This window comes from Ursus americanus, chromosome 7, assembly GCF_024610735.1.
Source record: "Ursus americanus isolate L20-20 chromosome 7, mUrsAme1.1.p, whole genome shotgun sequence".
Classification (NCBI taxonomy): domain Eukaryota; kingdom Metazoa; phylum Chordata; class Mammalia; order Carnivora; family Ursidae; genus Ursus; species Ursus americanus.
In genome coordinates, this window is record NC_142133.1 from 65,211,621 (window position 1) to 65,237,177 (window position 25,557).

The 25,557-nt window shown below is 53.1% G+C and overlaps 1 protein-coding gene across 1 annotated transcript; it reads left to right on the forward strand.

Annotated features, from left to right (window-relative positions):
* Positions 1-10,046: 10,046 nt before the first annotated feature.
* Positions 10,047-17,780, forward strand: SLC30A3 (solute carrier family 30 member 3). The gene is made up of 8 exons (XM_045809199.2): positions 10,047-10,296; positions 13,697-13,878; positions 14,580-14,726; positions 14,822-14,975; positions 15,560-15,758; positions 16,005-16,110; positions 16,374-16,508; positions 17,418-17,780. The coding sequence occupies exons 1-8, from the start codon at positions 10,202-10,204 to the stop codon at positions 17,564-17,566; spliced, it is 1,167 nt and encodes a 388-aa protein (XP_045665155.1). The 5' UTR covers positions 10,047-10,201; the 3' UTR covers positions 17,567-17,780.
* The last annotated feature ends 7,777 nt before the right edge of the window (positions 17,781-25,557 follow it).

Below are 25,557 nucleotides of genomic sequence, written 5' to 3' on the forward strand. Positions count from 1 at the left end.
GGGCTGAGCCACCCAGGCGCCCCTGTAATGGTTTTCTTTACAGAGGAGCACTCAGTAGTTGTGATAGCATGTAATTGAAAGAGCTTTAATATTTCAACAATATTTCTCTGTTACACCTTATGTGGCTTTTATCACTCTCTTTCCTTTATTACAGTTATGTGTGCACATTTACATCCCCCTCTGGGTGTTAAGTGGTGAATCCATCCTCCATCCCAAGAGATGTGAGCCATCTGAGTAAACTAAGGAGTCCATGCGCAATAGGCACAATGACCAGTGAATTAACTAACTTATTTCTGTAGATCTGTGATCAGTGGTGGGGTGGGGATGAAAAGCTTTGGCATCCACCTCCCAGTTCATAAGTTCTGGGTCAGAGGAGTTTATCGGTTAGTCACCTAAAGCAGAGGAGCTGAAGCTGGTATTTTTTTCTGTGGTGGTTTGTACTATGATAAATTTCCCAGCTAACTCCCAACTCTTTCTCACCATCATGGGATGGCAAAACGAGCAGAGCAACCGAGGTTGTTTCTTTACTGGCACTGGGAAGACAGCAGAAGGCACTAGAAGTGCAGAGCACTTACAATGAATTCCTTACCTCAGTCTACAGGCCTAGCATGGTCTGGCCTCTGCCTCTCGCTCTAGCTCTGCCAAGCACCACTGTTTTCCTTGCTCTGGTCTCCGCTGCACTGGTTTTCTGTCAGTTCTTTGAAGATACCATGTTCCCTCCCATGTCAAGGGCCTTAGGCCATGCTAATTCCTCTGCCTGGAGGACTCCTCCTCAGGCTGTCTGTAGGCTGACTTCTCATCCTTCTAGGATCTCAGCTTCATGTCTTCACAGATAGGCCCTCTAAACTGAGTTCTACTTCTCTCTCTTCACCTCGTAACACCCACCACGATTTGCGAATATGTGTTTATTTGTGTGTTGATTTGTTTAAGGTCTGCCTTCTCCTGTACAAGGTGAACTCTCTGAGGGCAGGGACCTTGTAGGTTTGTTCCCCATCTTTCACCTGGGAGCACCTAGAACCATGCCTGGTTCACAGCAGGTGAACTAACGATTTGTTGAATGAGCTACAGCAGAGGGAGCTCTCTGCTGGTCCAATGGAGGCCTAGAGGTTGGGCCCTAGCAAGAATTCCCTAGAGCAGCTCTTAGCTGGGAAGTTGGAAGACTAGAGACCATTTTCCCTCCTATGGCCCCAAACAAGAAGAGACAGAAGGGGTTAAGAAAAGGCGGTAGGGGAGATAGTAATGGTGATTCGGAGCTCCTTGGTTCTTGTTTGTCTTCATCTTCCTCCAGTTCCTAACACAGTTCCTGGGATATTGTAGGTGCTCAATGAATGTTGGCCAGTTGAATGAATAAGCAAACATTGTGTGTCTTTTCAGAGGCACTGTAATCTAATAATCTCCTTTGATTCTCACAGCAGCCATGAGAGGGTGTGTGATCACATCTCTGCTTCATAGAAGTGAGGCCAGAGAAAGAGAGCAAATTAGGTTCTTCTCTGAGAAGAGTTAGTAAACATCTTCCATATCTTGCCAGAGGCTCCAGAATGTTATTACTTCTTATCATTGCCCTCTGACATTCTAATTAATTCTAATCATAGTTTGTGGCTCTTGAAATAGCCATTATCTTTAAGTCTTCTGAGCCTCTAGTCTGAATGAAAGGACACTGCAGCTGGTAGGCTGTGGACATGGAAAGAGGGCAGGCAAATCAGCCTGGCATCCTTTAGCTAGAGGCTCTCCACTTTGCCTTCACCTAGAAACAGACCCCATCTGGCTCTGTTTCTATGCACACAGTCTCTTCTGACACTCAGCACAGTACTAGGAAGAACACACAAGCCCAGAATCAGAAGCCCTAGACCCTGGTTTGGGCTCTGGCTCGAATGAGCGTGTGATCCTGAACAAGCCGCTTAATCTCTGAGGCTCTTTTTCCTTTTCTGTAAAAACCCGTGCCATTCCACAGGGTTAATGTCAAAACTAAATTGGATTTGGTTGTAAGAAAAAAAAAAAAGGAAAAAATAACTATGCTAAAGAATGATTTCAGGCCAAAACCTTTTCTAGAATCATTTGCCCTCAGGTCACTGATCTTTATAGTTTACTCTCCACAGTTTGGTCTCTCCTGGAGAAAACCAAGAAGCATCCCTTATTTACCCACAAACAACTAAAGTTTTAGTCATATAGCCAGAACACACATATACAGACAGCAGACATTGGCATATTTATACCCAAAATATCATGCTCTTGAGCATATGTAGTGGGAGAGAGAGATCATAATTTGTCATACCCAACCACTAGGTTCTAGAATTGCATAGTTTTCGAGCTGGAAAGGAACTCAGAGGTTTAACTCTCATCTAATTCCTTCGTTGTGTAATTGAGGAAAGTGTGGCCCAGAGAGAAGGAATGACCTGCTCAAAGTCAACCAGTGAGGTCCAGACCTAAGTCTTCTAAGTTAAGAGTCTATGCCGTGTCTGCTCCCTATACACACCAGCTCCCTTCTCACTTTAAAGTTGAGGTCTAGGGGTGCCTGGGTGGCTCAGTCAGTTGGGCATCTGACTCTTGGTTTTGGCTCAGGTCATGATCTCAGGGTCATGGGATCAAGCCCTGCGTCGAGCTCTGTGTTAAGTGGGGAGTCTGCTTGAAGATTCTCTCCCTCTGCCCCTCCCCCCTCATTCAAATGAATAAACAAATCTTAAAAGAAAAAAAAAAAGTTGAGGTCTAGAGACAGACCAAAGCTGTAGTTGATATCCACCTCCTTTCATGATGTCAGGTAATGTCCCTGTTTCCCTCCCTCCGCTGAACGCAGGCTCACTACCTGTGACCAAACATCACTGGCCCGGTTTGTTTGCCTGTCCTCCCCTGGGCAGACATCTCGGGGTGGGAGGTGGAGGGCTTCCAGCCAGAGAGGCTGCCACATACCCCTGTCCTCTCTGACCTGCAACCCCAGACTGCAGAGCTACGGGCAGGCTGACAGGGCACAGCTGTCTCACCTGTAAAATGGAAATAGTAGTGTGTACCTCTTAGGGTTGTTAGGAGGACTAAATACTTAATTTGAACAGTGCTTGGCACATGGTAAGTGCTATGTTATTGTCATCATCATCATCATCATCCTTTCCATGTGGTCACCTCTCAATTTTGTAAAGAGAGAAGTTGCTTTTCATTTTGTCTCTGGGAAGAAGGGAAAACTCAGGATCCTTCCTCTAGGAAGATTTGCAAATTGTCATCGGAGTTGTTCCGCCCGCTTTCTACATCCTTCTCTCAGCCTCTTAGAACCCCATTTCCTTGTTCCCCTACCCAGCAACCTCCTGCTGCTCTCTTACTATCCAGAATATCCCCGCCCATCCTCCCTAAGCAGTTAGAACTCCAGAATTACCTCTCCCACTTCTTCTCCTTTCAGTACTTTTTTTTTTTTAAGAGAGAGACCGAGCACATGCACGCTTGTGCGCGCACACAAGTGGGGGGGGGGGGTGAGGCAGGAGCAGAGGGAAAGGGAGAGAAAGACTCTCAAGCAGGTTCCATGCTCTGCGCAGAGCCCAAGCAGGGCTCGATCCCACAATCCTGAGATTATGACCTGAGCCAAAATCAAGAGTTGGATGCTTAACTGACTGAGCCACCCAGGTGTCCATCCTTTCAATATTTCTAATAAAAACCATTACCTCCATAAAATGAGCTCATCCCTAAGGATTAGGTGGAAAGCAGTCTGATTAAAACACAATAATTCAGGGGCGCCTGGCTGGCTCGGTGGGTGGAGCATGCGACTCTTGATATTGGGGTTGGAGGTTCGAGCCCCATGTTGGCTATAGACATTATTTAAAAATAAAATCTTTTGGGGCACCTGGGTGGCTCAGTCCGTTGAGCATCTGCCTTCGGCTCGAGTCATGGTCCCAGGGTCCTGGGATTGAGCCCTGCATCAGGCTCCCTGCTCGGCAGGAGAGCCTACTTCTCCCTCTCTCTCTGCTGCTCCCCCTGCTTGTGCTCTCTCTCTGTCTGTCTCTCTGTCAAATAAATAAATTTTTTAAAAAATAAAATCTTTGAAAAACAAAAAAACCCACTATAATTCAGCTTGCAGTGAGAATGACTATTAATACCTCACTCTCTCCATTCTTACTAACACAAAAGAAATAACTGGCAGAATTTCAGGCAGCATGACTGAATGAAGTAAAAAAGACCAAGCTGTGTTTTGGGGAAGACTTTGGGCCTTAAATCACTTTTCTCTTTTTCTGTTTAATTTCACGTCTTTTCATTTCTGTGGCTCTGCATTATTCTGGTTCTCCTCCTACATCTCCAGTAAGGTTTCTGCCTCCCCCTTCTGGCTCCTCTTCCTTCTTTCACCTCCTGATTGTGCATATTCCGTATGGTTTGGTCCTGAAGCTTCCGTTTGGGCTCTTTCCTCTCCACTTCAGAGATCTGGTCTACACCCACGGCTTCCAATGTCATGCGTAGGCTTGAGAGTCAGTTTAGGGTTATCCATGTGCCAGTCTACCACCACCTCCAAACCATATTCCCCGTACCGGTTGTTCCTCTTAGTCTCTCTGGTGATGTGAATGTGATGGCTATTTCCAAGCTAATGATGCTCAAAACCCAAACGTCCCTTGTCTGGGGATTCATTATTTTCCCCCAATTCAGCCCGAAAAGTCTTACTAATTTTTTTAAAAATTGCTCTTTCATGTGTCCCTTCTTTTCAGCTCCCATCATCTCGAAGCCTCCCAGTCTTGATTTCCATATCACACTGATGATTTTAGCCTCCTAACTGTTCTCCCTACCGCCAGGCTCATGCTGGGTTGGCTACCGGATCAGTGTTCGTAAAGCAATGCTTCTATCATTACCACTCCTTTGCTCATGGCCTAGAGGATGCAAAACAACCTTTTAAATCTGGCAGTAAATTCCAGCTGCATACCAACTTAGCCCTCCAAGTGCATTGTCTACTGTTGTCCTAAGGTAACCCTTCCATGGCAGACTGGTCTGCCCCCGCCCCAAATATTCCTGTTCTTTCTCACCTCTGTGCCATTGCTCTTGCACCATTTCCCCTTGTGAACTGTGCTTTTCGTTAATCAATTCACTTACTCAACAAATATCTGTTAAACATTGCCATATGCCTAGGACCTTGGATACAATGATAATCAGTCAAACTCTTCTTTGTGCTCATAGATTATAGCCTAGTGTGGAGGACAGACATTCGTTAATGTCTTTAACGAATGTTTAGTAGGTTTTATCAGGTGTCAGACACTATTCCAGATGCTGGGGATACAGCAGCTTATAAAACAGACAAAAATGTCTGCCATCATGGAGCTTACATTCTGGCGAGAGGAGATAGATAGTAAACAAAATAAGTAAAATATATAGTATTTTGGGTGGTAATAATGGCTATGGAGAAACATAAAGCAGGAAATGCAGATAGGGAATCTTTGAGGTAAGATTGCAGCTTTTAAAAGGATAGGCAGAGAGGGCTGGTGAAGGTGATATTTGAGTCAGGACCTAGAGCAGGTCCTCAGGTGAGTCATGAAGACATCTGACAGAGTGCATTGCATGTAGATGAGTAAATGCAAAGGTCCTGGGGTGGAAGCATGCCTGGTGTGTTGTAGGACCTGTACAAAGGCAAAGTGGCTGGGGATGGAGGTGGGAGTGGTATGAAGGGAGATCAGAGGGGCCTGTAGGACTTTGCAGGCCATTGGAAAACTTTTCGCTGGTACTGAGCCACATGGGGAGGTGATGGGATCTGGCCTAGTTGCCTAGTCACTGGATTGAGAATAGAATATTGCTTTAGGGCAATAAAGGCAGAAGAAGGAAGATAACCAAAGAAGCTACTGCAGTAATCAAGAAGACAGATGATGGTGGTTGGGACCAAGGTGAGAGCAGGATTTGCTGCCAGATCAGATGTGGGGTGAAAACAGAGGCATCAGGAGTGACTCCAAGGTTTCTGGCTTTAGCAAATGAAAGGATAGAGTCACCATGTTCAGCCATGGGAGGACAGCAGAAAGAAAAGTTTTGGGATGGGGTGACAATCCGGAGCTCAGTTTTAGACCAGTGAAGCTTGAGATGCCTTGTAGATGTTAAGGAGGTGAGGTCAAGCTGACATTTCGGTGTTTGAGTCTGGAGTTCAAGTGAGAGATCTGGGGATCATTGTATAGATGCCATTTATTTTTTTTTAAGTTTTTTTTTTTTTAAGTAGAAAATGTCAAACACAAAGATAGAATAGCGCAGTGATCTCCCGTCTACCCACCATTAAGTTTCAACAACCATTGCTTTCTGCAGTTTCTAGATAGTATTTTAAGCCTTGAGACTGGACAATATTTCCATGGGAGTGATTGTAGAAAGGTAAGCGAAGAGGGTGACCAAGTGCTGGACCATTCCACTATTAAAGGGTCAAGGAGATGAGGAGGAACATGCAAAGGAGACTGAGAACAAGCAGTCAGTGAAGTAGGAGGAAAACCAGATTATGGCACCCTGGAAGCCAAGTGAAGAAACAAGTAATTCCCAAATAATGATGTAATTACAGTATGATAAATGCTGAGGAAGAAAAAGAAGTGTGCATTGAGAATGTATAACATGAGAACTAACCTAGTCTGGGGATCAGGGAAGGCCGCCTGGAGGAGGTGATATTTCAGCTCCGGCCCTCACTCATCCTCTCTATCTCCAACTAAAATCCTGCTGTCTCCATCTTGCTTCCACTCTGACAACCAGCCCCTTTTTTCTGGGGTGGCTTTAACAAGGACTGTGTGTCAGCCACTAGGGGGCCTTAGGGACACCGTGATGACAAAGGTAATTCCTGCCTCCCAAGAGCTTGTATTCTAGTGAGGAGACAGAAGCAAACCATTTTGTTTCAGTGTGCTGAGTGCCACCATCACAGAAGCACAGTGGGCCTTGAGAGCATGGGAAAAGGGCACATAACTCCACCTGGTGGGGGAGTCAGGAAGGCTTCCTGGAGGAACACCTTAGCAGAGAATGGAGTGGGAATTGGACCCCCTTGTTACCTCTGCCCGTACCCTTCAGCCTGGCTTGGACCTTTCCAGTGTTAACCCGTTGCCCGCGTGCTTGGCTTCCAAATCTTGTCTGAGATCCCTAGCCCAGCCTAAATCCTGACTTCAGGGCTGGACTTGGCTCTCCCTTTCTCTCCCAGTATGAACTGGTCCAGCCTGGGTTCCCTGAAGCCCCCTTCTGACCTGCTCTGCCATCCTCTGTTCTGTCACTGACCTATCCTCCTGAGAACTTCCAGGGATTCCTGCTTCCTTCACCCCGTTGGGACTCAAAGTAGCCTAAGGACTCTCCTTAGGGAAAATTGATACCTGAGGCAGGAAAGGACAGACATTAAGAGCATGTGGGTAAATCGGTAACCAAAGACTGCAGAATAGAAATCTCTTGCAATCAAATTAAAGCCAGGAGGGGGAGGAAATGCATCTTTCTTGTTCACCAGGAATTCCCAGTTACCCTAGCAAAGTGCGTGGCAGGAAATAAGTGTTCAGAAAATGTTGAATGAATAGTTCTTACAAGATTTCAGCTCCCTACAGCCAGCTCTAAGCTGCCCTTCTAACTCCTGCCTAATTTTCCTAGCTCCTAACCAGGTGCAGAATGCCTTCCTCAGACCCGGCATTCAAGAGGACCCTTTGCAAAGATTTTCATAGGGCCACTTGATGGCTCTTTGAGAAACAGGTGCAAGCAGTCTGTTTTCGCTGCCAGGCTTTTCTTGCATAAATTTCCAAGCACGGGCAACTGTTGGTATTCTCCCCGCTGGTGCCCTCGGCTTCTGGAGGCAGCACGTTCCAAGGGCCGACAGGGAGGTTCCGAGGGTTCCGAGCGAGCCGCGGCAGAGGACAGCCCTATAATCCATCTGTTCCCACACTTTCCCCTCCCGCCTGCTCGCTCCCCGCCCTGTGGCGGGCGGGCGTGTGCCGGCGTCTGCGCCCCCTCCCGGGAACCCGGGGCTGCTGTCTGCGCACTGTGGACTGACTGCCCAGGAAGGGAAATCCCGGAGGAAGCCATTGTTGCTAAGTCCCCTGCTGTCGTCATCGGCTAAGGCGTGCCTAGAAGCCCCTTCCCCGCACAGGGCTCCGCGGTTTCTCCCCATTCTTGAGCTCGCCTGCCCCGGCCGCTTCGGGCGAGGCTACGGCATCCCAGCCCTGGAGTGCGCGGTGGCCCCTCCGCATCTTGGCTCCAGGGCTCTCAGAATTGGGGAAGCCCCAGGCCCGGTGCGGAGCTTCGAAAACCGACGGCGCCTAGCGGGGACTTGCCGGGGCCCTGACCTAGGCGGACGGGGCATGAGTTCGACCCCTCTCTAACAAGGACCTACAAGGTGACCTTGGCCGGTGGCTTCCCCTCTTGCCAACTCAGTTTGCACCCCAGCAACCCGAGGAAGGAGCTGAGGCCCCACTCCTCTAGGGGAGGTTGGAGGGAGGGAGGACCCCCACCCTCACTCCCTCGCCCTTCGCCTTGCGTGGGCTTTGGGCTGAGCCTTCTGCGGGAAGTAGGGGGGAGGGTGCCGAATAAAGGCTGGCGCTGGCCCTGGGCGCGGCGTGGGTGGAGACGCGGCGCGGGGGGCTCGCTCAGACCCTTTGGTTCTTCCGTTCCGCATCGTTCCCCAGCGCAGTACGCTCCCTTCGTGCACGCCGCCCGCAAACCTTGGCAAGGGCCTCACTCTCCCCCGCCTGAGCAGCCAGCCCGCCGCCCAGCTTGCCTAATCCGTTCAAGCCTCACCTCCTCCGCGAAGCTCTCCCGGGTTAACCCCATCTCTTCCAACCAATCTGGCACGGGCTCCTAGTGTGTGTTTGTTCGGGGTTTTTGGGGGGAAGTGTACACGCAGTCGCTATGTTTGGGGTAATAACGTTGGGGCAAGGTGTCTATACCCAGAACCCTATATGAAGGACGCCCAGTGCTTTCTTCAGGAAGGGTGCCCATGGATGGGTTTCTCTGCTAGACTCACCAGCCGCTCCCACCCTCCACGCTTCCCCATCCAAGCTCACTTTTCACCCTCCTCCTCCAGACCCCTCCTCCTCACAGAGTGTCACAGCTTGGAGGGCACAATGCAATCCCCACCCCCATTTCATTCTACAGTGGCGGCAGGTGTGAGGGCCAGAGAGCATTGAGCATTTGAAGGTGTGACTCTGGGCTCAGCCACCCACTTTGCTGTAGGTCACTCCTTCCCCTGGGCTTTAGTTAAAATGAGGCAAAATGAGGTAATGCCCAGCCAAGTGCTAGAGGTTCGGAGGTAAAGAATCAACTGCTGACAAGCTGTAGCCTCCTTCCAAGAACAGTGGGCTTGTGACCAGAGATGTGGCATCGCTCCGTCCTCCTCCGGTTGCCCCAGCCCGTGAGTGGCAAGATTGCGGGGCGCGCTGTCTTCAGTCGCCAGTGCGGTGCCCTGAACTGGAGAGGGAAAGAGGATGGGGTTCCAGTCCTAGCGTTTTATTCACCGGCTGCATGACCCTAGATGCTTCTTCCTCTGGAACTCAGTTTACTCATCCGAAAAATAGGGACAGTAATGGATTGGAGGAGAACAGGAAGGTTTTGTCACCCAAAGTCTCTATAAAAATAAATGATAATGAGCGGTACAGTGCTTGGCAGCATATTTTGCATGCAAATTCCGACCCCACATCCTCCACAGAGGGGTTTCTGGCCGGAGTCCCTGGAGTTCTCCCAGATGTGTCGCTGCTCACCCCACACTCTGGTTCTCTCGAACTGGGTAATGGACCCGCACCTGTTTCTGCCTCTGTGTGGGGGGGCTGGACGACACCCCGCCCCCGTGCAGGCTTGCAAGGGGAGGTGTTCCTTGGGGGAAGGTTGGTCGGGAGGTGCCAGCCTTGGGGAGCTTGTCTTGGAACCCGGGGGCGGGACTTGGGTGGGGGCGGGGCTATGGAGATCAGGCGTTCTCTAGAACCCTGCGGGGTCTCAGAGGGCTCCCGTCGCCCCCACCTGGCTTTGGCACTGGGAAAAGGGGCTTTGGTTATGGGGGCGGGGCTCCGGGGGCGGGGCTTAGGCTTGGGGGTGAGGCCCGGGAGCCTGGAGGCGGGGCTTGGGGAGCTCGCCCCACGCGGGGCGGGGCTCCAAAGGCCGCGGGATCTGCAGTTCGGACTCCCCGCGCCACAGTCGCTGCAGTTCCCTCTACTCTGGTGGCCCCGCGGCCCTGCGGGGAGTCCGGGGGTCGGCTGGCCGCTCGGACTTGGTGCAGGGCCGGCCCCGCCTCTCCCTTCCTTGGTGGGGCCTAGACGGTCGGGGCCGCGGTGACATGGAGCCCTCTCCTGCCACGGGGGGCTCGGAGACCACTCGCCTGGTGAGCCCCCGGGATCGCGGCGGCGCCGGCGGCGGCCTGCGCTTGAAGAGGTAGGACAGACCTGGGCCGGCCCTCAGCCCGGGGGCTCCACCCTCATGCCATCCGTCCATTTCGTTGTCTCCCTCGGCGTGGCCCCGGCTGGCCGCCTCAGCGCACCGCAAGTCCCTCGGCTTCGCGGCGCCCGGCTCTGTCGTCTCCGGCCACACCGCCAGAACCCCCCGACCCTCCCAGCAGTCCGCTCCGCCTCCTCCCGGCCACGCTCTTTTTCTCGGTCCCTCAAAACGGCTCCCCGGCCGGTACCCCAAGCCTCCGGACCCCTCTGCCGCCCTCGGCGCATCCGACTTCCCCGCGAGCAACTGCCCCTCCGTCGGGCGGGAGTCCACGCCAGGTGCCCCGAAGTCTGCATTGCTCCACTGCCCTGGCGGTGGGAGCAGCTCGCCGCCCAGGCTTCGGAGCCCCCGCTGCAGGCCCCTGGCCCTTCCCTCTGTGCGCCCCGGCTCGGGGCGCCCCCTCCAGCCACGGCCAGCTGTGCGCACCCGGGCCGAAGATGGGCCCGGGCTCTACAGCGGTTCTTCCCGGCCCCTGGGGGGCGGCGGCCTCTGGGAAGCGAGGGGGTGGCAGGAAAGGAGCAGGTGCGGTCTGGGCGGCAGGGGGTATTCCCGGCTCCGCACAGACGGGGCCGGGGGCGGCGAGGTGTGAAATGAGGCGCGCAGAGCGGCCGGGACAGCGGGCCGGGGGCGGCCGGAGAACCTCCTCCGCGTCCCGCCGGCCTCCCGCGCCGGGCGCCCGCCGCTCTGTCCGCCTTGTCCCTCGGAGCGGCCGCGCCAGGCCCATCCTGGCCACCTCCGCTGGCCATTTTGTCTGTTGGCTGACCGTCCGTTTGTCTCGGAAATTTGACAGGCTCTCTGGCTTTTTCTCTTCGGCTTTTTCTCTTCCTTCATTTCTCCCAATCGTTTTGTTTCCCTCCGACCACCTTTCCCTTTGTCTTTGATGTGGTGCCTCTGTGTGTTTCTCGCTCTTTCCCTGGGTGGGGGCCGTAAACCTGGCTGGGTGGGGGAGTGGATGAACAGAAGGGAGGACAGACTTCCCGTCTGACTCCTTCCTGCAGGGGACTGCAGACGTGGGCAGCTGTGGAGGCTCCAGCCGAGGCACTGGCGTCTCTTCACATATTCTTTTGACTCTGCTTCAGGCCCTCGTCCCCTCCTCACAGTTCCCCTCTACCCACTCAATATTACTTGTTGTGTGTTTGGGGTTTCAAAGGGCCAGGGAGAGAAAACTGCCTTTCCTTCCCTCTAAGCAGCATGTAGACCCCCACCCACATACACACCCACCCACACCAACAATGAGGCTTCTTTTTTTTTAATGTATTTTTTAAAAAGTAGGCTCCAGGCCCAACATGGAGCTTGAACTCATGACCCTGAGATTAAGAGTCGCATGCTCTACCAACTGAGCCGGCCAGGCACCCCAACAATGAGGCTTCTTTAGTGCCCAATTCATGCAGAACAAAAGGGAGCAGCCTGTTGATGGGTGGCTACCTTGATGACTGGCTACTCTGTGCCTTACAAAAAAGGCATCTTGCCCATTGCCCCAAAGCCACACAGCCTCTGCTTGCTATCCAGACCCGCATCTCCAGACTCCCAGCTCATTTTCATTCTCATATGACCATTAGTCACCAAATCCTGCAGTATTTTCTGAAAGAGGCTCTTCCCTAACCTACCTGCCCCTCCTTTAGAATTCGGTGCAGGGAATCTGTGGCCTGGTCTATTCTGGATCCTTCCATCTCCTCTCCTCTCCCCCTTCCAGACTAATATACATCAGCAAGGTCATCTCAGGGCTTGGGATAGATATGTGAAATCAATCAGTGTATCTCCCTGATGTTCCTTTGAGTCCTCGTTTTCCTCCTCAGCCCTTGCCCTGGCTCCTGAAACTTAAAACTCCTAGCCACTGATCTTGTCATTGACATCCCATGTGTGTGGAGCCCCCTTCTTCACCTAGATCTCATGTTCAACATCTCTTCCTCTGTGAAGCTGTCCCCACCCCCACCCCAGGTGGTCACTCCCTCCCTGGTGCTCCAAAGTCCTTCACTCATAATCCTCCTGGCCCTGGCCTCTCCTTGCCTAGTAAGTCATTTGTGACACATCTGTCTCTCCCACTAGACTGGGTTTCACAATGTGTGTGAACTGCTTGCCACCTGAATCCCGGGCACCCAACTATGTGTATACCTCATTGAAGAATGAGGATGGGTTTCAAAGCCACCCTCATCTCCCTATCTCCTCTGCAAACACACCCAGAATCATACACATTGAGATTCTAAATCTTGGAAGAAAATTCCAAGAAATTAATCTACCTGCTGGCACTCAAATCTTCCCTGCAAGCACCAAATGTGCGCCCACCTCCCTCACACCTCAATTCACCCACTTGGCAGAGCTTTTCTCAGCCAGAAGGCTCCAGGCCTTCCTCCTCACTTTACTGCTGTGACCATGTTTCTATCTGGAGCCTTCGATTTTCACTCATGGGTATTCCTGTCACATGTCCATGAGTATTTCTAGGACTGTATTTTCTGTTTAGGTCCTTTGTTCTATGGAAGGTTCTGGCCTTGCTGGGGTTCAGGTTGGGTAGTCGTGGGGGTGAGAATTGGGCCAGGATGAACCTAAAACTCAGCCTGCCCTCAGTCACTGGTGTCCCAGGTGAGGCTCCAGCCCCATTCATTTATCAAAGGAGGCTTATGTCACCGTACAGTTAAGGTGGCCTCCGCTGGGGGCTTAGGGTCAGACCGAGGTCCAGCTAACATGTGGCAGCCTCCAAATCCAGTGCTCCTACTACTACCACCCCAGCCACAGCAGTCTGCACTTCGTCCTCCCCAAACCCTCCCCATCCTTCACAGCCCTTCTCATGGCGCCCCCTTCAGTCTCTCTGATTTCATCCTAATTCATTGACTCTGAGCCCTGAGAGCACTTTGATGGCAACAGCTACTTTCTTGCTATATTATCACAGCACCTAGGTACACCTTTGTCTTGTTCACCAAAAGCTCCCAGAGGTCAGCAAGATCCTGCTCATTTTGTGTTCCTTATGGTGCCTATCCGTGCATTATGGTGGAGTCCGCTCCGTACCACCAACGAGCCGTGCGGCCTCCGTATGTCTCCTCCCTCTCTGAGCCTCATACTTGTAATTTCTGTAAAAAGCGTCAGACTAGACCATCTCTATGGTGCTTTCTGGCTGTGCACTTCTATGCCTGTGTGTATGAAGGGAACAGGGAGCTGGGATCTGAGCTGTTTAGCCCCCATCGGTCCTGTGGCCCTCAGTCCCCGAGGCTCCCAGGTTTGACCAGGCCTTGGGCCGACAGAGCAGAGCGAGTGTTGGGTCACAGCTGATGAAGGCCGGCTAGCGGGACTGAGGACCTGGGAGCGAGGAACAGGTCAGCCCCAGGCTGAATCGTGCTGCCCACCTCAGTCTCTTCACAGAGCCCTCGGAGCCCCTCCCCGAGGACCCCAAACCTGTGGAGATGCCCTTCCACCACTGCCACAGGGACCCGCTGCCACAGCCCGGCCTCACCCCCGAGAGGCTGCAGGCACAGAGGCAGCTGTGCGCCGCCTGTGCCGTGTGCTGCGTCTTCATGGCTGGGGAGGTGGTCGGTAAGTAGGACGGCAGCTCCGCCAGCCCCATCCTCTCCACCCCTGCCCGAACCACTTTCCACTCAGAGCCCCAGTGATGTTTGTGGGGAGGCGGGGGAGGCGGAGAAGGGGATGGCTGCAGGGGGGACTGGGTGCCCGGGACTCAGGAAGTGGGAGAGGGTGGGGGACAGCAGCAAGGGGAATTCAGGGCCAGGTCTGCGGCCGAGGGCCAGGGCTGGCTTCTCAGCACTAGCTAGTCTTAATTTTAAAAGTCCTATTTTCTTGATATTAAAAGGTGTCATTACAGAAAAACTAGAAAATGTGAATGAGTGAAAAGAAGCCAATAACCTCCCCCCCAATCCCATCACCAGAGAAAAACATATTTCACATTTGGGTGCAGGTCCCCCCAGTCTCCTTGCTTCTACACACACTGCCACAGTGCACACTTTCTTTCTTTCTTTCTTTCTTTTTTTTTTTAAGATTTTATTTATTTATTTGACAGAGAGAGAGACAGCCAGCGAGAGAGGGAACACCAGCAGGGGGAGTGGGAGAGGAAGAAGCATGCTCCCAGCAGAGCAGGGAGCCCGTTGCGGGGCTCGATCCCAGGTCCCTGGGATCAGGCCCTGAGCTGAAGGCAGACGCTTAACGACTGAGCCAACCAGGCACCCCATGCACGCTACTTTCTAACTGGACCCAGACCGTGCACTGCTTTACCCTTGCAGGTGGGTACTTGGCACACAGCCTAGCCATTATGACCGACGCAGCCCACCTGCTGGCGGACGTGGGCAGCATGATAGGCAGCCTCTTCTCCCTCTGGCTTTCCACCCGTCCAGCCACCCGCACCATGACCTTCGGCTGGCACCGCTCAGGTAAGGCCCTGCATGGCCCCATGTGCCTCTAATCTTACCAGAAGGTACCTCACAGGGTCTCGGGCAGGTCTCTGATAGCTTGTCTCCCCCTGCAGAGACTCTGGGGGCTTTGGCCTCTGTGGTCTCCCTCTGGATGGTCACTGGCATCCTCCTGTACCTGGCCTTCATCCGCCTGCTGCACAGCGACTACCACATCGAGGGGGGTGCCATGCTGCTGACCGCCAGCATCGCAGTCTGTGCCAACCTGCTGTACGTTCCAGTATGGAGCAGGCGCCATGGGGGACGCAGGGCGAGGGGCTCTCCTCCAGGGTGGGAGAGCTGGCTCTCTCCCTGCCCCGACAGACGTGCAACAGGCACACACAGTTCTCACCTGTCACCTGCCCTAGGGCTGCCTGAGGACAGACGGGAGGGAGACCTGGAATCCAGAGTCAGCAGACATTTACTGAGGGCCTACTGTGTACCAGCCACTCTTCTGGGGGCTTTCATCAGCACTGTCTCATTTGAGGCCCACACCCCCCCCCTTGAGGTAGACAGTAGCCACCCTAGTGTACAGGTAATGACACAGAACCCGAGACAGGCCAGGTGACTTGCTCAGGTGTAAGTAGCAGGGTCAGGATCTGAATCCATGTCTCCAGCACCAAGTACGGTACTTTTTCCCCCAGGCTGCGCGATTTGTGTCCCTTGGCCAATGTTTTCTTCCTCCTGGGGCTGGGAAAAGGGAGGACATAGGTGGAGAAAGTGCTCCCGGGGAGGTGAGGTGGAGAGACGTAGAAAGAGGGCAGAGGGGGCTGGAAACAGGCCGCCTGGGCTGAGCTGCTCTGCTTCCCCCTCAGAATGGCCTTTGTGCTGCACCAGGCCGGGCCCCCCCACAGCCACGGGTCTAGGGGGGCGGAGTATGCACCGCTGGAGGAGGGGCCGGGGGAGCCCCTGCCCCTGGGGAACACCAGCGTCCGGGCAGCCTTTGTGCATGTGCTGGGGGACCTCCTGCAGAGCCTTGGGGTACTGGCCGCCTCTGTCCTCATCTACTTCAAGGTACTGTGCACGCAGGCCTACCCCAGCCTTCCTCCCCCAGCTCCACACCCCGGCCCCCTCCTTGCACCCTTGGCCTCTCTCACCCCCCTCCAGCTCCCAGCTCCCCAGAACTCCCGGCTCAGGGCATGGTCCTTTCCCCTCAGCAGAGCTCTCAGGGGCCTCTCAGGTCCTGTTTGCCCAAGATACCCCTAGGTCTTCCTCTGGAGGCTTCCTGTTTCCTGGGCTTAGAGGTCTCTTTCTCTACAGCCTCAGTACAAGGCAGCTGACCCCATCAGCACCTTCCTCTTCTCTATCTGTGCCCTTGGATCCACGGCTCCCACCCTCCGAGATGTTCTTCGTGTCCTCATGGAAGGTAAATCCGATGCCACTGCTCCCCACCTAGGGCCCTCTCTGACCTCACTCCAGCTCCGACCCATCTCTCTTCTCTCAAGAGAGTGTCAGGAGAAGGCCTGGGTCCTGGGGTCTATTGCTAGAAGGAGGATTCAGGCACAGGGTGAATTGGGAGGGAGCAGTTAATGGTGAGTGGATACAGGATGGGGGAGGTAGAGTCTGGTGAGGGGCCGCCCTTGGGCAGGAGTGGCCTTGGCAGTAAGGCATGGCTGGTGCTGCTTGCAGGTTCCCCCCGAAGTGTGGGGTTTGAGCCCGTGCGGGACACACTTTTGTCAGTGCCAGGAGTCCGGGCAACTCATGAGCTGCACCTGTGGTCCCTTACGCTTACTTACCATGTTGCCTCTGCACACCTGGCCATTGGTGAGTCCACACTGGCCCTAGCCAGTTACCTCCTAGAAATATTTCCCCCCCACCCAGCCCCCACCACCGCCCTGGCCCCGTTCCCCTTCCACACCTGGAAAGATGGTCTGAGTTCCATCTCCCTTTCTTGATCTCTCTCTGACACATGTGCGTGTTGGAGACAAGGCACCCTGGACAGGGTGTTCAGGGGGGTGGGGGGTTCGCCTTCTCTGAAGTAGTGTAGAGAACCAGCAACCCTTTAAAAGATCACTAGTACCAAGAGGTTTGGCAACGGGCACAGTTAGGTAAGTGGTGACCGTGGGGTATCACTATTCAAACCGATGATGATGAACACTGTGTGGCAACTAGGAGACATGTTTATGGTATGATGGTAAGAGAAAAAAGCTGAATGTAAAATTATATCTACATTATGATTCAACTATTAAAAATATATATGGTGACTCACAAGCTGACAAAGGATTTTTGAGTTTCTTCCAGATGCAAGAAGCAATCAGAGACATGCAATTTGGATGCCAAAAATATTATACTTTGTGGGATAGTTGATGGTAACTCTAGAGGGACAATGGGAGAAAATATTTAACATCTGGATTGTCTTGGAGAGTTGGGCGCTGTGGCTGCTGAAACGTACAGCTGTAAATGGGTAGTCAAAGAGCAGAAGAGAATAGAAAAATAAGAACAGTGTGGCGTGTTAGCATGGTGGCGTGGTTGATCAGGGGGTGAGTCTCTCCAACCTCCTCTTGGGCATTTTTACGCTGTTCATACAATACAGACAGAAAATAAAGCCCCTCACTCAAGCCGGGCTTTAATGCTGTGCAAGCCATGGGGTCCCCCTGCACCCGTCCTTATCTTGGCCCCTGCCTGGTTCCCGACTCCCCTGGGAACCTGCTGCCTCTTATCATTCTCCCACAGACTCCACGGCGGACCCTGAAGCTGTCCTGGCTGAAGCCACATCCCAGCTCCACTCCCGGTTCGGATTCTCCAGCTGTACCCTGCAGGTTGAGCAGTACCAGCCTGAGATGGCCCAGTGCCTGCGCTGCCGGGAGCCCCCCCAAGCCTGAGCCAAGGCCCCGCCCTCACCCCACTGCCAGGCCCTGGCTCAGGCCCGGACTCTCAGTACCTGCCTCCCTGCTCTCGCAGAAGGGACAGAGCTGGGCCCGTACCCCTTCCTCTCTCCCTCCTTCCACCGGCCCACTCCCTAGCCCCCAGCCCCAGTGGGCAAGACCAAAGTGTGTGTGTGGGGGGGTGGGGCAGGGGTCAGGCTGAGCGGGAATCAATTGGTGGGGGTGTGTAGAAGTCCCTTGGTCCCCCCTCCCTGAGGTTTGGGGAGCACAAGCGTCCTTTCCATGCAGTTCATTTGTCTGTGTGGCAGGCTGGCTGTCTGGCTGGGGGCATCTGCCTGTCTGTGTGCTGTTGGTGTGCCTATGCCTGGGGGAGGTCAGCAGGGGCCCCCTCCCCATGTGGTCCTCGCTCTGTCTATGCAGGAGCCCCAAAGCCCGCACTTTGTCTGTGTGTTCTAGCCCTGTGGTTTTGTCTCAGTGTGTGTGTGTGTGTGTGTGTGTGTGTGTGTGTGTGTGTGTGTTTCTTGGTGCTGTAGCCTGTGTGTCTCTGTGCCTATGTGGCTGTGCTATGGTCTCTCTGAGTCTGCACCATCCATGTGTCCTTTTGGGGGTCTGTCTGTCCATCCCTCTGTTGGTGCTGTGCCCTCGGCTGTCCCAGAGAGAGGGAGGACTCCGCCGCAGCTCCACCAATAAACTTGTGTCTAAGTGCAGTTTCGGTCCCTGTACTGACTCATCAGGAGAGGCACAGAGAGTCCCGCAGCCAGAGTGACCTTCCACAGCCCTCCTACCTCCTACCCAGCCCCTCCACCCTCTCTACCCTCAAATATCCATTCCCATGTGGGCCCAAACTCACCAGTCCCTTTATTACCCTCCCCTACTCCACAGCCTGGGTCTCCGGCTCAGGGAGAGCCCGCACATGCCCTGGGCTTGGTTGCAGGAGAAAGCTGGAAGGCAAGGAGCCAAGGGATCCTGGAGAGTCAGTCCTAAAGTCTCCCGCAGGCCATCGTGGCCTCAGGCTGGTCAGAGGGAAGCTTAGTCCCGTTGGGGGCGAGTGGTTGCACCACATGCTGATGTGGGCCCGGTTCCCAAGCTGTGTAAGGCGTCAGGGGAGGGCCCCAACCCTGGCTGACAGCAGCCAACCCCAGGCCAGTTTTGGGCTGCGGACATCAAGGACCTCTTTTACCATTATTCCAAACGCTTTGCCTTAAAGAATCTCATGTTTTGACAGATTTAGTCTTTATAAGCCAAATTTAAGGGACTACTGTTACTCTTCAGGGATCCCTTAAATTTAAGGGATTGTGGATTTTCTCTTTCAAGAAATCACACTCTTTGTGCTTTTAGAGCTAGTGCTTTGGATCAGCAGGAGTTCACGGGCCTTGCCACCCTAGATGGATACACTTCCAGCCTGAAGCAAAGATCCTGAGCATTTTCATTAGCCTGTGCATACTTCTGTAAGGCTTTCCTCAGCATCATGGAAATAGTCTTTTTTTTTTTTTAAAGATTTTATTTATTTATTCGACAGAGATAGAGACAGCCAGCGAGAGAGGGAACACAAGCAGGGGGAGTGGGAGAGGAAGAAGCAGGCTCCTAGCGGAGGAGCCTGATGTGGGGCTCGATCCCATAACGCCGGGATCACGCCCTGAGCCGAAGGCAGACGCTTAACCGCTGTGCCACCCAGGCGCCCCTGGAAATAGTCTTTAACATAAGATGATCTTTTAAAAATTATTATAAAAGCAATATATGCTTGAAGAGTCCAACAAAGGAAAGGTGTATAAAGTGGAAAGTGAGTGTTTCCCCTATTCCACGATTCCCAGAGGTAACTGCTATTCACCATTTGGAGTCTCTCTGCCCGTATTTTTATGTTCGTACAAACAGTTCTTCATAACAACATAGACGGGATCACTTTATAGGTGAGCTCATGTAACCTGCTTTTATGATTCAACCACACGTCCTGGCTGCACCTTTCCATGTCAATACACATAGATCTCATTGCTCTGTGTAAGGTGAGGTTTTGGAGTCACTGAAAATAGGCCTCCCTACTCTGGTCTCCAGCTGCAGCCCCCTCCCCCCAAGGCTGGGTGAGTCTCGGCTGGCTGGCTGGCTGGCCTGAGTCAGGCGTGGGAGGCTGGGCTGAGGTGAAGGGCTGGCAGTCCATCACACTCCGTGCCGCTGAGGCTGCCCCAGCTGCTCTCCATGCTTTGCTCGTTCCTGATACTTTCTCATTTTACGACTCATTGATTAGCGGCCCCAAGCGACAGGATGGGGGTTGCGAAGAGGGAGGAAATGGAGGGTGGGGAAAATGAGGATGAGATTTTTCACCCTAAGACCAGCCTGAAGCTGCAGCCCCACTCTTTATCACAATGCTGGGTCCCTTTGCTGGGGAGGGGACACAGTGTTCAGGGCGGAATGAGACCTCACAAAGGATGCAGTCCATCTCTGCCCCACACTCTGGCAAGATGAGGAAGCAGAAGCTAAGGCTCGGAGGAGGAAAAGGACTTCCCCAAGGTCACCCAGCAAGTGACTGGGGCAGGAGCAGAGCCAGAGTTCTCACTCCCACTCAGGCCTCTAGGAAGCTCCTACCCAGTTGAATTTCTCAGTCAACCTTTGCTCAGCTTTTTCAGCAACCTGCTGCCACTGGCACGGCAGGTTCTGGGGCTCTGGACTCGGGCTTCTTGCTTCTGCCGTGGCCTTCTATTAATACACTGGTCACTTTAACCTCTCTGCCTTCCTGTTTTCCTAATTATAAAAAGAAGGATTACATAGCACTGTGGGCGTGAATGTGCCCAGTATATAGAGGGCATGTGGGAATAGGTTCTCTTGGGTGGAATCCAGGATGCAGGGGAGAGCTTTCAGAGGAACAGGGTGACCCCGCACCCTCACAGCAGGGACAGGAGCCCACATTTACTGAGCTTCCACCGGTGCAAGGCACCCTAGACGGTTTTACCTGCACTTTACAGATGGAGGAACTGAGGCATACCTGCTCAAGGTCATGCAGATAATGACTCAGTTCTGGCTTCTCTAAATCCCCAGCCCTTTTACACACCGCCCTCCCTTTCCACCCATCTCCCGGTTTCAGGCTTTGCTCAGGGATGAGGAAGGACAGAAGGATCAGGAGCATTTTCCCTCATTCATACAGTGCTCCCCCCACCCCCTGGGGAGTTCAGGAAATCCTTATCTGCAGGAGCTGCCCGCATCCCCCCATTATCTCCCCAACCCACCTCCACTTGCTTATCCAGAAGGTCCTTTCCTCTTGGTGCCCTTTCCTGATGATAAAATATGTGGTGGAGGGTGAGCTGAGGAGCAAGGGCTGGCGGGGAGGGGACGGAAGGGAAGGCCAGAGCAAGAGCAAAGCCGGGGAAGGGCCCATCCATCAGCCCAGCCCTGGCAGCTCTTTACACAGCTGGTTAACCAGGGGAGGGGACGGGAGAGGGCCGCCTGTGAGGCAGACAGGGACCCGACAAAGATGGGGTGGAGGGGGGTGCGGTGGGAGGGGCGGGCCTGTCATGCTGAGAGTGCAGTTGTCGGCAGTTGTCGGAGTGTTCGAGAGAGAGACGTGAGACCGAGGAGCAGACAGAAAAGCCAGAAGCGGGCTGTGTGGCTACGGGGAGGGGGCGTGGGAACATCCGGGCCGAAGGGCAGGCCCCGCCCCCTCGCGGTGGGGCTCACCTGGGGCCCGCTGGCCGGGGCGGGGCTGCACCCTCGGGTCCGAGAGAGACCTGAACATCCAGCGCACCAGGGGAACGGCGTGTCTGGGGCCAGGTGGAAGCACTGGGTGATAAATTGGTCTCCCTCTGGGGACCCTGCTGCCTTTTCTGGAACTTCAGTGAGCTGGGAGCCGGTCCCGGCCGCCTTTAGCCAGACCATCCGAGGGGGAGCAGCGCCCCCCTGAGGCCCACGCCATGATAGCAGCGGAGGCGGCCAGAGGCCGTGGAGGATATAACTCAGGACCGAGGCTGGGTGCGAAGAGCCCTGGCCCTGTTCCTGGCAGATTCCCCCTCCCCTGTGGAGAACTGCATTTAGGGAGTTCCCTTTGTACTCGAAGGACTCTTTGTCCCCAACTCTGGGCGTTCCCAGGGCCTCCCCGTCCCTGGTTTAAGCCCAAGGGCCATCCCGTCACCACCTGACCGACACCTTCCAAGGGGTGCTGGACAGTGGGGCAGAGTCTGAGGCGATCACAAATGGTCCTATAAAGTGGGCCCTGTTGCTAGAACCAGCCAGAGAAAGTGGGCGGCGAGATCGCGCAGCAAGGAGGGGTTCAGGGTGGCCAGAGCCTGTGTCTCTCTCCTTCAGCCCCCTACTCCCTGCCCCTCTCTCTGCCCCAGCCCTGCTCACCGCTCTCTGGCTACCACATCCTGAAGCCCCAGGAAGTAGCCCCCATTGGGCCTGGAGAAGCTCACTTAGAGAACAGGTCTTGTCCCTGTCAGGGTGACCCTCTGCACTAGGCACCAGTGTGAGGCCACTGTGGCCACCCCAGGAAGGACACCTCTCCTGGCCACTCATGGGCCATTCCCCTCCTCGACTCCTGCACCAGAACTCCCACTCCCTGCGGGAGACTTTCTGGTCAATTGCCAAGTGGATGCCTCAGGATGGAAGAGAAAGAAAGTGCAGCCATCAACACCCTCTTCCACCCTAGCTTAGTACTATGCTCCTAGGGGGAGGCTGTAGGTTCCTTGTACGAGACGGTTTCCATTCTTAAAGGGAAACAAAAGCTTCCCAGAATAGAGCAGTGTAGGGGGCCTCCAGGTGCACCCCTTTGGAGTTTTTCTCTCCAGTTTGGTGCTGTGCCCATGACACCTGGTCCCGGGGATTACTGCCTGACTTTCTCTCTGACCCGAACAGTCTGAACATTCAATCCCACTCTCTTGTTCTCCTTGGCTCAACCAAGACAGACTATAAATTTTAAAAGGACTGGAGCCAAAAACCTAAGGAGAAACAAAATGGAACCAAACCCAGGAACTAAAAGACAGTTAAAGCTCACCAAAATAAGCAGGTTTCAGGCCCTGCACTATCAAACTTGCTTTTCCTTGGCCCAGAGATTGCCTCCCTCTTCCCTTCCGTCCAGCCCACCTGCTGCACTAGGGCAGGGTTCGGGTCAGGACTCGGTCACACAGGACTTCTGGGAAGCATGGGGACAGGGTGAGATTGCTCTGCAAACCGCACAGGGCCGGACGGAAGAAGGCACTGCTTTCCCATGTTTGCCTGGCACTTAGTAGACACTTGGTAATGACTGTCAGGAATGAAGGGATGAGAAGATGGTAAATGAATGGGTGTGGGGTCATACAAAATCTATTAAGTGCCATCTTTTTTTTTTTAAGATTTTATTTTTAAGTAATCACTACACTCAACGTGGGACTCAAACTTACAACCCTGAGATCAAGAGTCACATGCTCTACTGACTGAGCCAGCCAGGTGCCCTTATAAAGGGCCATCTTAGTCCCCAGGCTCCCACCCATAGGCCAAGGGGCCAGTGCCTTGCAAGCTGACTCTCCAGCGCAAATCTGCAGCAGCACTTGGTGGTAACTAACCAGGTGCCCCTCTAGGAGGAAGTCATTGATACTGCCAGAGTCCCGCACGGTGGGTGACACGCCTATCCCCTGGTCCTGCCGTGGACATTGCTTCCCCACCCCTACCACAAGCTCACGATGTCTGTCTTCCTGTTGAGTCCCACTCCGTGACCCTTTTATTACTCTCCTGAGGATTCATCACAGCTTTCCCAGCCTTTTCAGGACTGTCTCTGGTCCTAATGCCACACCCATTTTTTCCCTTGCCTCTTGGCAATGACCTCAGCTTCTAGACTAGCTCCTCACGAAGCCCATGAAATATGGTGTCCACCTTACAGCCACAAAACATCAGAGTAACTACCATGACCAAGTCCATGCCTCAGACTTCATTCTCTTTGACCTACTGCGGGATCTGGCTGTTGACACCTTGCCCCAGACCTCACACACCAACTCTGGGACTCCTTGAGGGCTTTCTTCTGCGTTCTCCTCCCCTCCTTTCTGAGATTCTGCTCATTTCTCCTTGCTGTTATTCTCTTGGTGAACTAATACAGAGGTACATATTTAAAGAGCTTCGATTACCTTTATTTATTCAATTTGTTTATTATTTTCGAGAGAGGGAGAGCAAAAGCGCATGGGGGGGGGAAGGGCAGAGGGAGAGGGAGAAGCAGACCTCCGCTGAGCAGAGAGCCTGACGTGGGGGCTCAATCCCTGGATCCTGGGATCATGACCTGAGCTGAAGGCAGACACTTAACTGACTAAGCCACCCAGGCGCCCCCTTTGATTACCTTTATTTTATTTATTTTTTTTTAAAGATTTTATTTCTTTATTTGACAGAGATAGAGACAGCCAGCGAGAGAGAGAACACAAGCAGGGGGAGTGGGAGAGGAAGAAGCAGGCTCCTAGCGGAGGAGCCTGATGTGGGGCTCGATCCCATAACGCTGGGATCACGCCCTGAGCCGAAGGCAGACGCTTAACCGCTGTGCCACCCAGGCGCCCCTGATTACCTTTATGTTAATGATTCAGTCGACAAATGTTTACTGAGCCCCTGCTATGGGCTCAATACTTTTCTTGGTGCTTGGGATGTATTAGTGAGTAACATCCCTTATGCAATCACGCATTTATCTGTGTCGCATGTTGCCTAACTCCCTAGCTTCATTATCTACACGACATCTCCATCTATGTCCCACAGCAGCTGAAAAGTATCATGCCCAAACAGAATTCGTCCTTCCCCATCCCAAACTGGCTCTCTGATCTGTGTTAGCCCTTATTCTCCCAATCTCAACGTCCCATGCCATGGAGTCATTTTTTTCTTTCCTATCCTTAGTATTTTCACATTTCATAACACCCATCCCTGCCTCTTCGTCCAGACCCTTTTCATCCATCATCTGCATTTAGTGCAGCGGGGTCCTAATTGGCTTCCCTGACGGTGGAATGTCTCCCATCCCCCATCCCTTCCAGATGCTGCCTCCAGGTTAGTCTTCCCCTTCCCCGTGCACTCACTTCTCCTAGCACTCACTGTCAGCTCCACACCTCCACCAGCTCACATTCCCCTCCCAGCCCCCACCGTCTGTGGGTCTGTGGGATATCGTTACAGAATTACAGACACCTACCAGTGTTACCCTGGAACTCCCAGCTCCACCCTCTCAGCTAAAGCCGGAAGCTGCCCCAACTTGCCATGGTGGCAGCTCATTAATGGTAACAGGTGGCCAAGCTCCAAGGGGAATGCCTATTTCGAGATTTTCTTCTTCACAAGCGTAGACAGTGAAGAGTTGGGGAAAATGACTTTGCAATGATAATAAAGGAACACATTAGGTCAGACCTTTTTTCATGGAGGGGTATTATCTAAAGGGTTCATCCAAAAGTAAAAGTAAAAAAGAATGTTAATATTTGTAAAGTGCTGGAACAGTGCTTGGCACATACTTAGAGCCATGTTAACTTAAAAAAAATAAATCAAATTGCTTAAGTAACTCAGGAGGAAATGAGACCAGAAAAAAAATTTTTTAAACTTTTTATAGTTAATGACAACCACATGGAGCATATGAAGTTGTTTCTCAATGGATGTGGAACGACCTTAGATACGGACATTCTGTTTAAAGAGCTGTTTTTATTTCTTGCTGATAGCTTCATTTATTTCCCCAGGTACTAAGATCTCATTTCTGGTTGTAGGGGAAAGAAGTTTATTCAACTTAGAGCTGTGTTATGATTAGAAGAGCCAAAGAAAGGAACAGAGCAGGAACACCTCCCACCACCTAGCAACTGAGTCTAGAGTGTGCTGCTTGGCAGCAAACGCTGCTTCTACTTGAGGACGAGGCTCTCCGAGTTCTGTGGGAATCTGTGTGTGACAGATTCCCAGGTACTTGGGAAAATAATCCCTTGTTTGAATAACCTCAGAAGCGTAACTGAAGCTCTAGAAAGGAGAAGCATTCTATGAATGATCCTTTTCCAACCAATGAAGTTCTCTGGGCCCACGAGGGAGAACTTGTCAGGGGT

Excerpts from the sequence above, each read along its gene's own strand:
- SLC30A3 (XM_045809199.2), top strand. The coding sequence starts at position 10,202 with ATGGAGCCCTCTCCTGCCACGGGGGGCTCGGAGACCACTCGCCTGGTG. Across the intron at positions 14,976-15,559 it reads GCAGTCTGTGCCAACCTGCT|AATGGCCTTTGTGCTGCACC; the intron begins GTACGTTCCAGT and ends CTTCCCCCTCAG. Across the intron at positions 16,111-16,373 it reads TCTTCGTGTCCTCATGGAAG|GTTCCCCCCGAAGTGTGGGG; the intron begins GTAAATCCGATG and ends TGCTGCTTGCAG.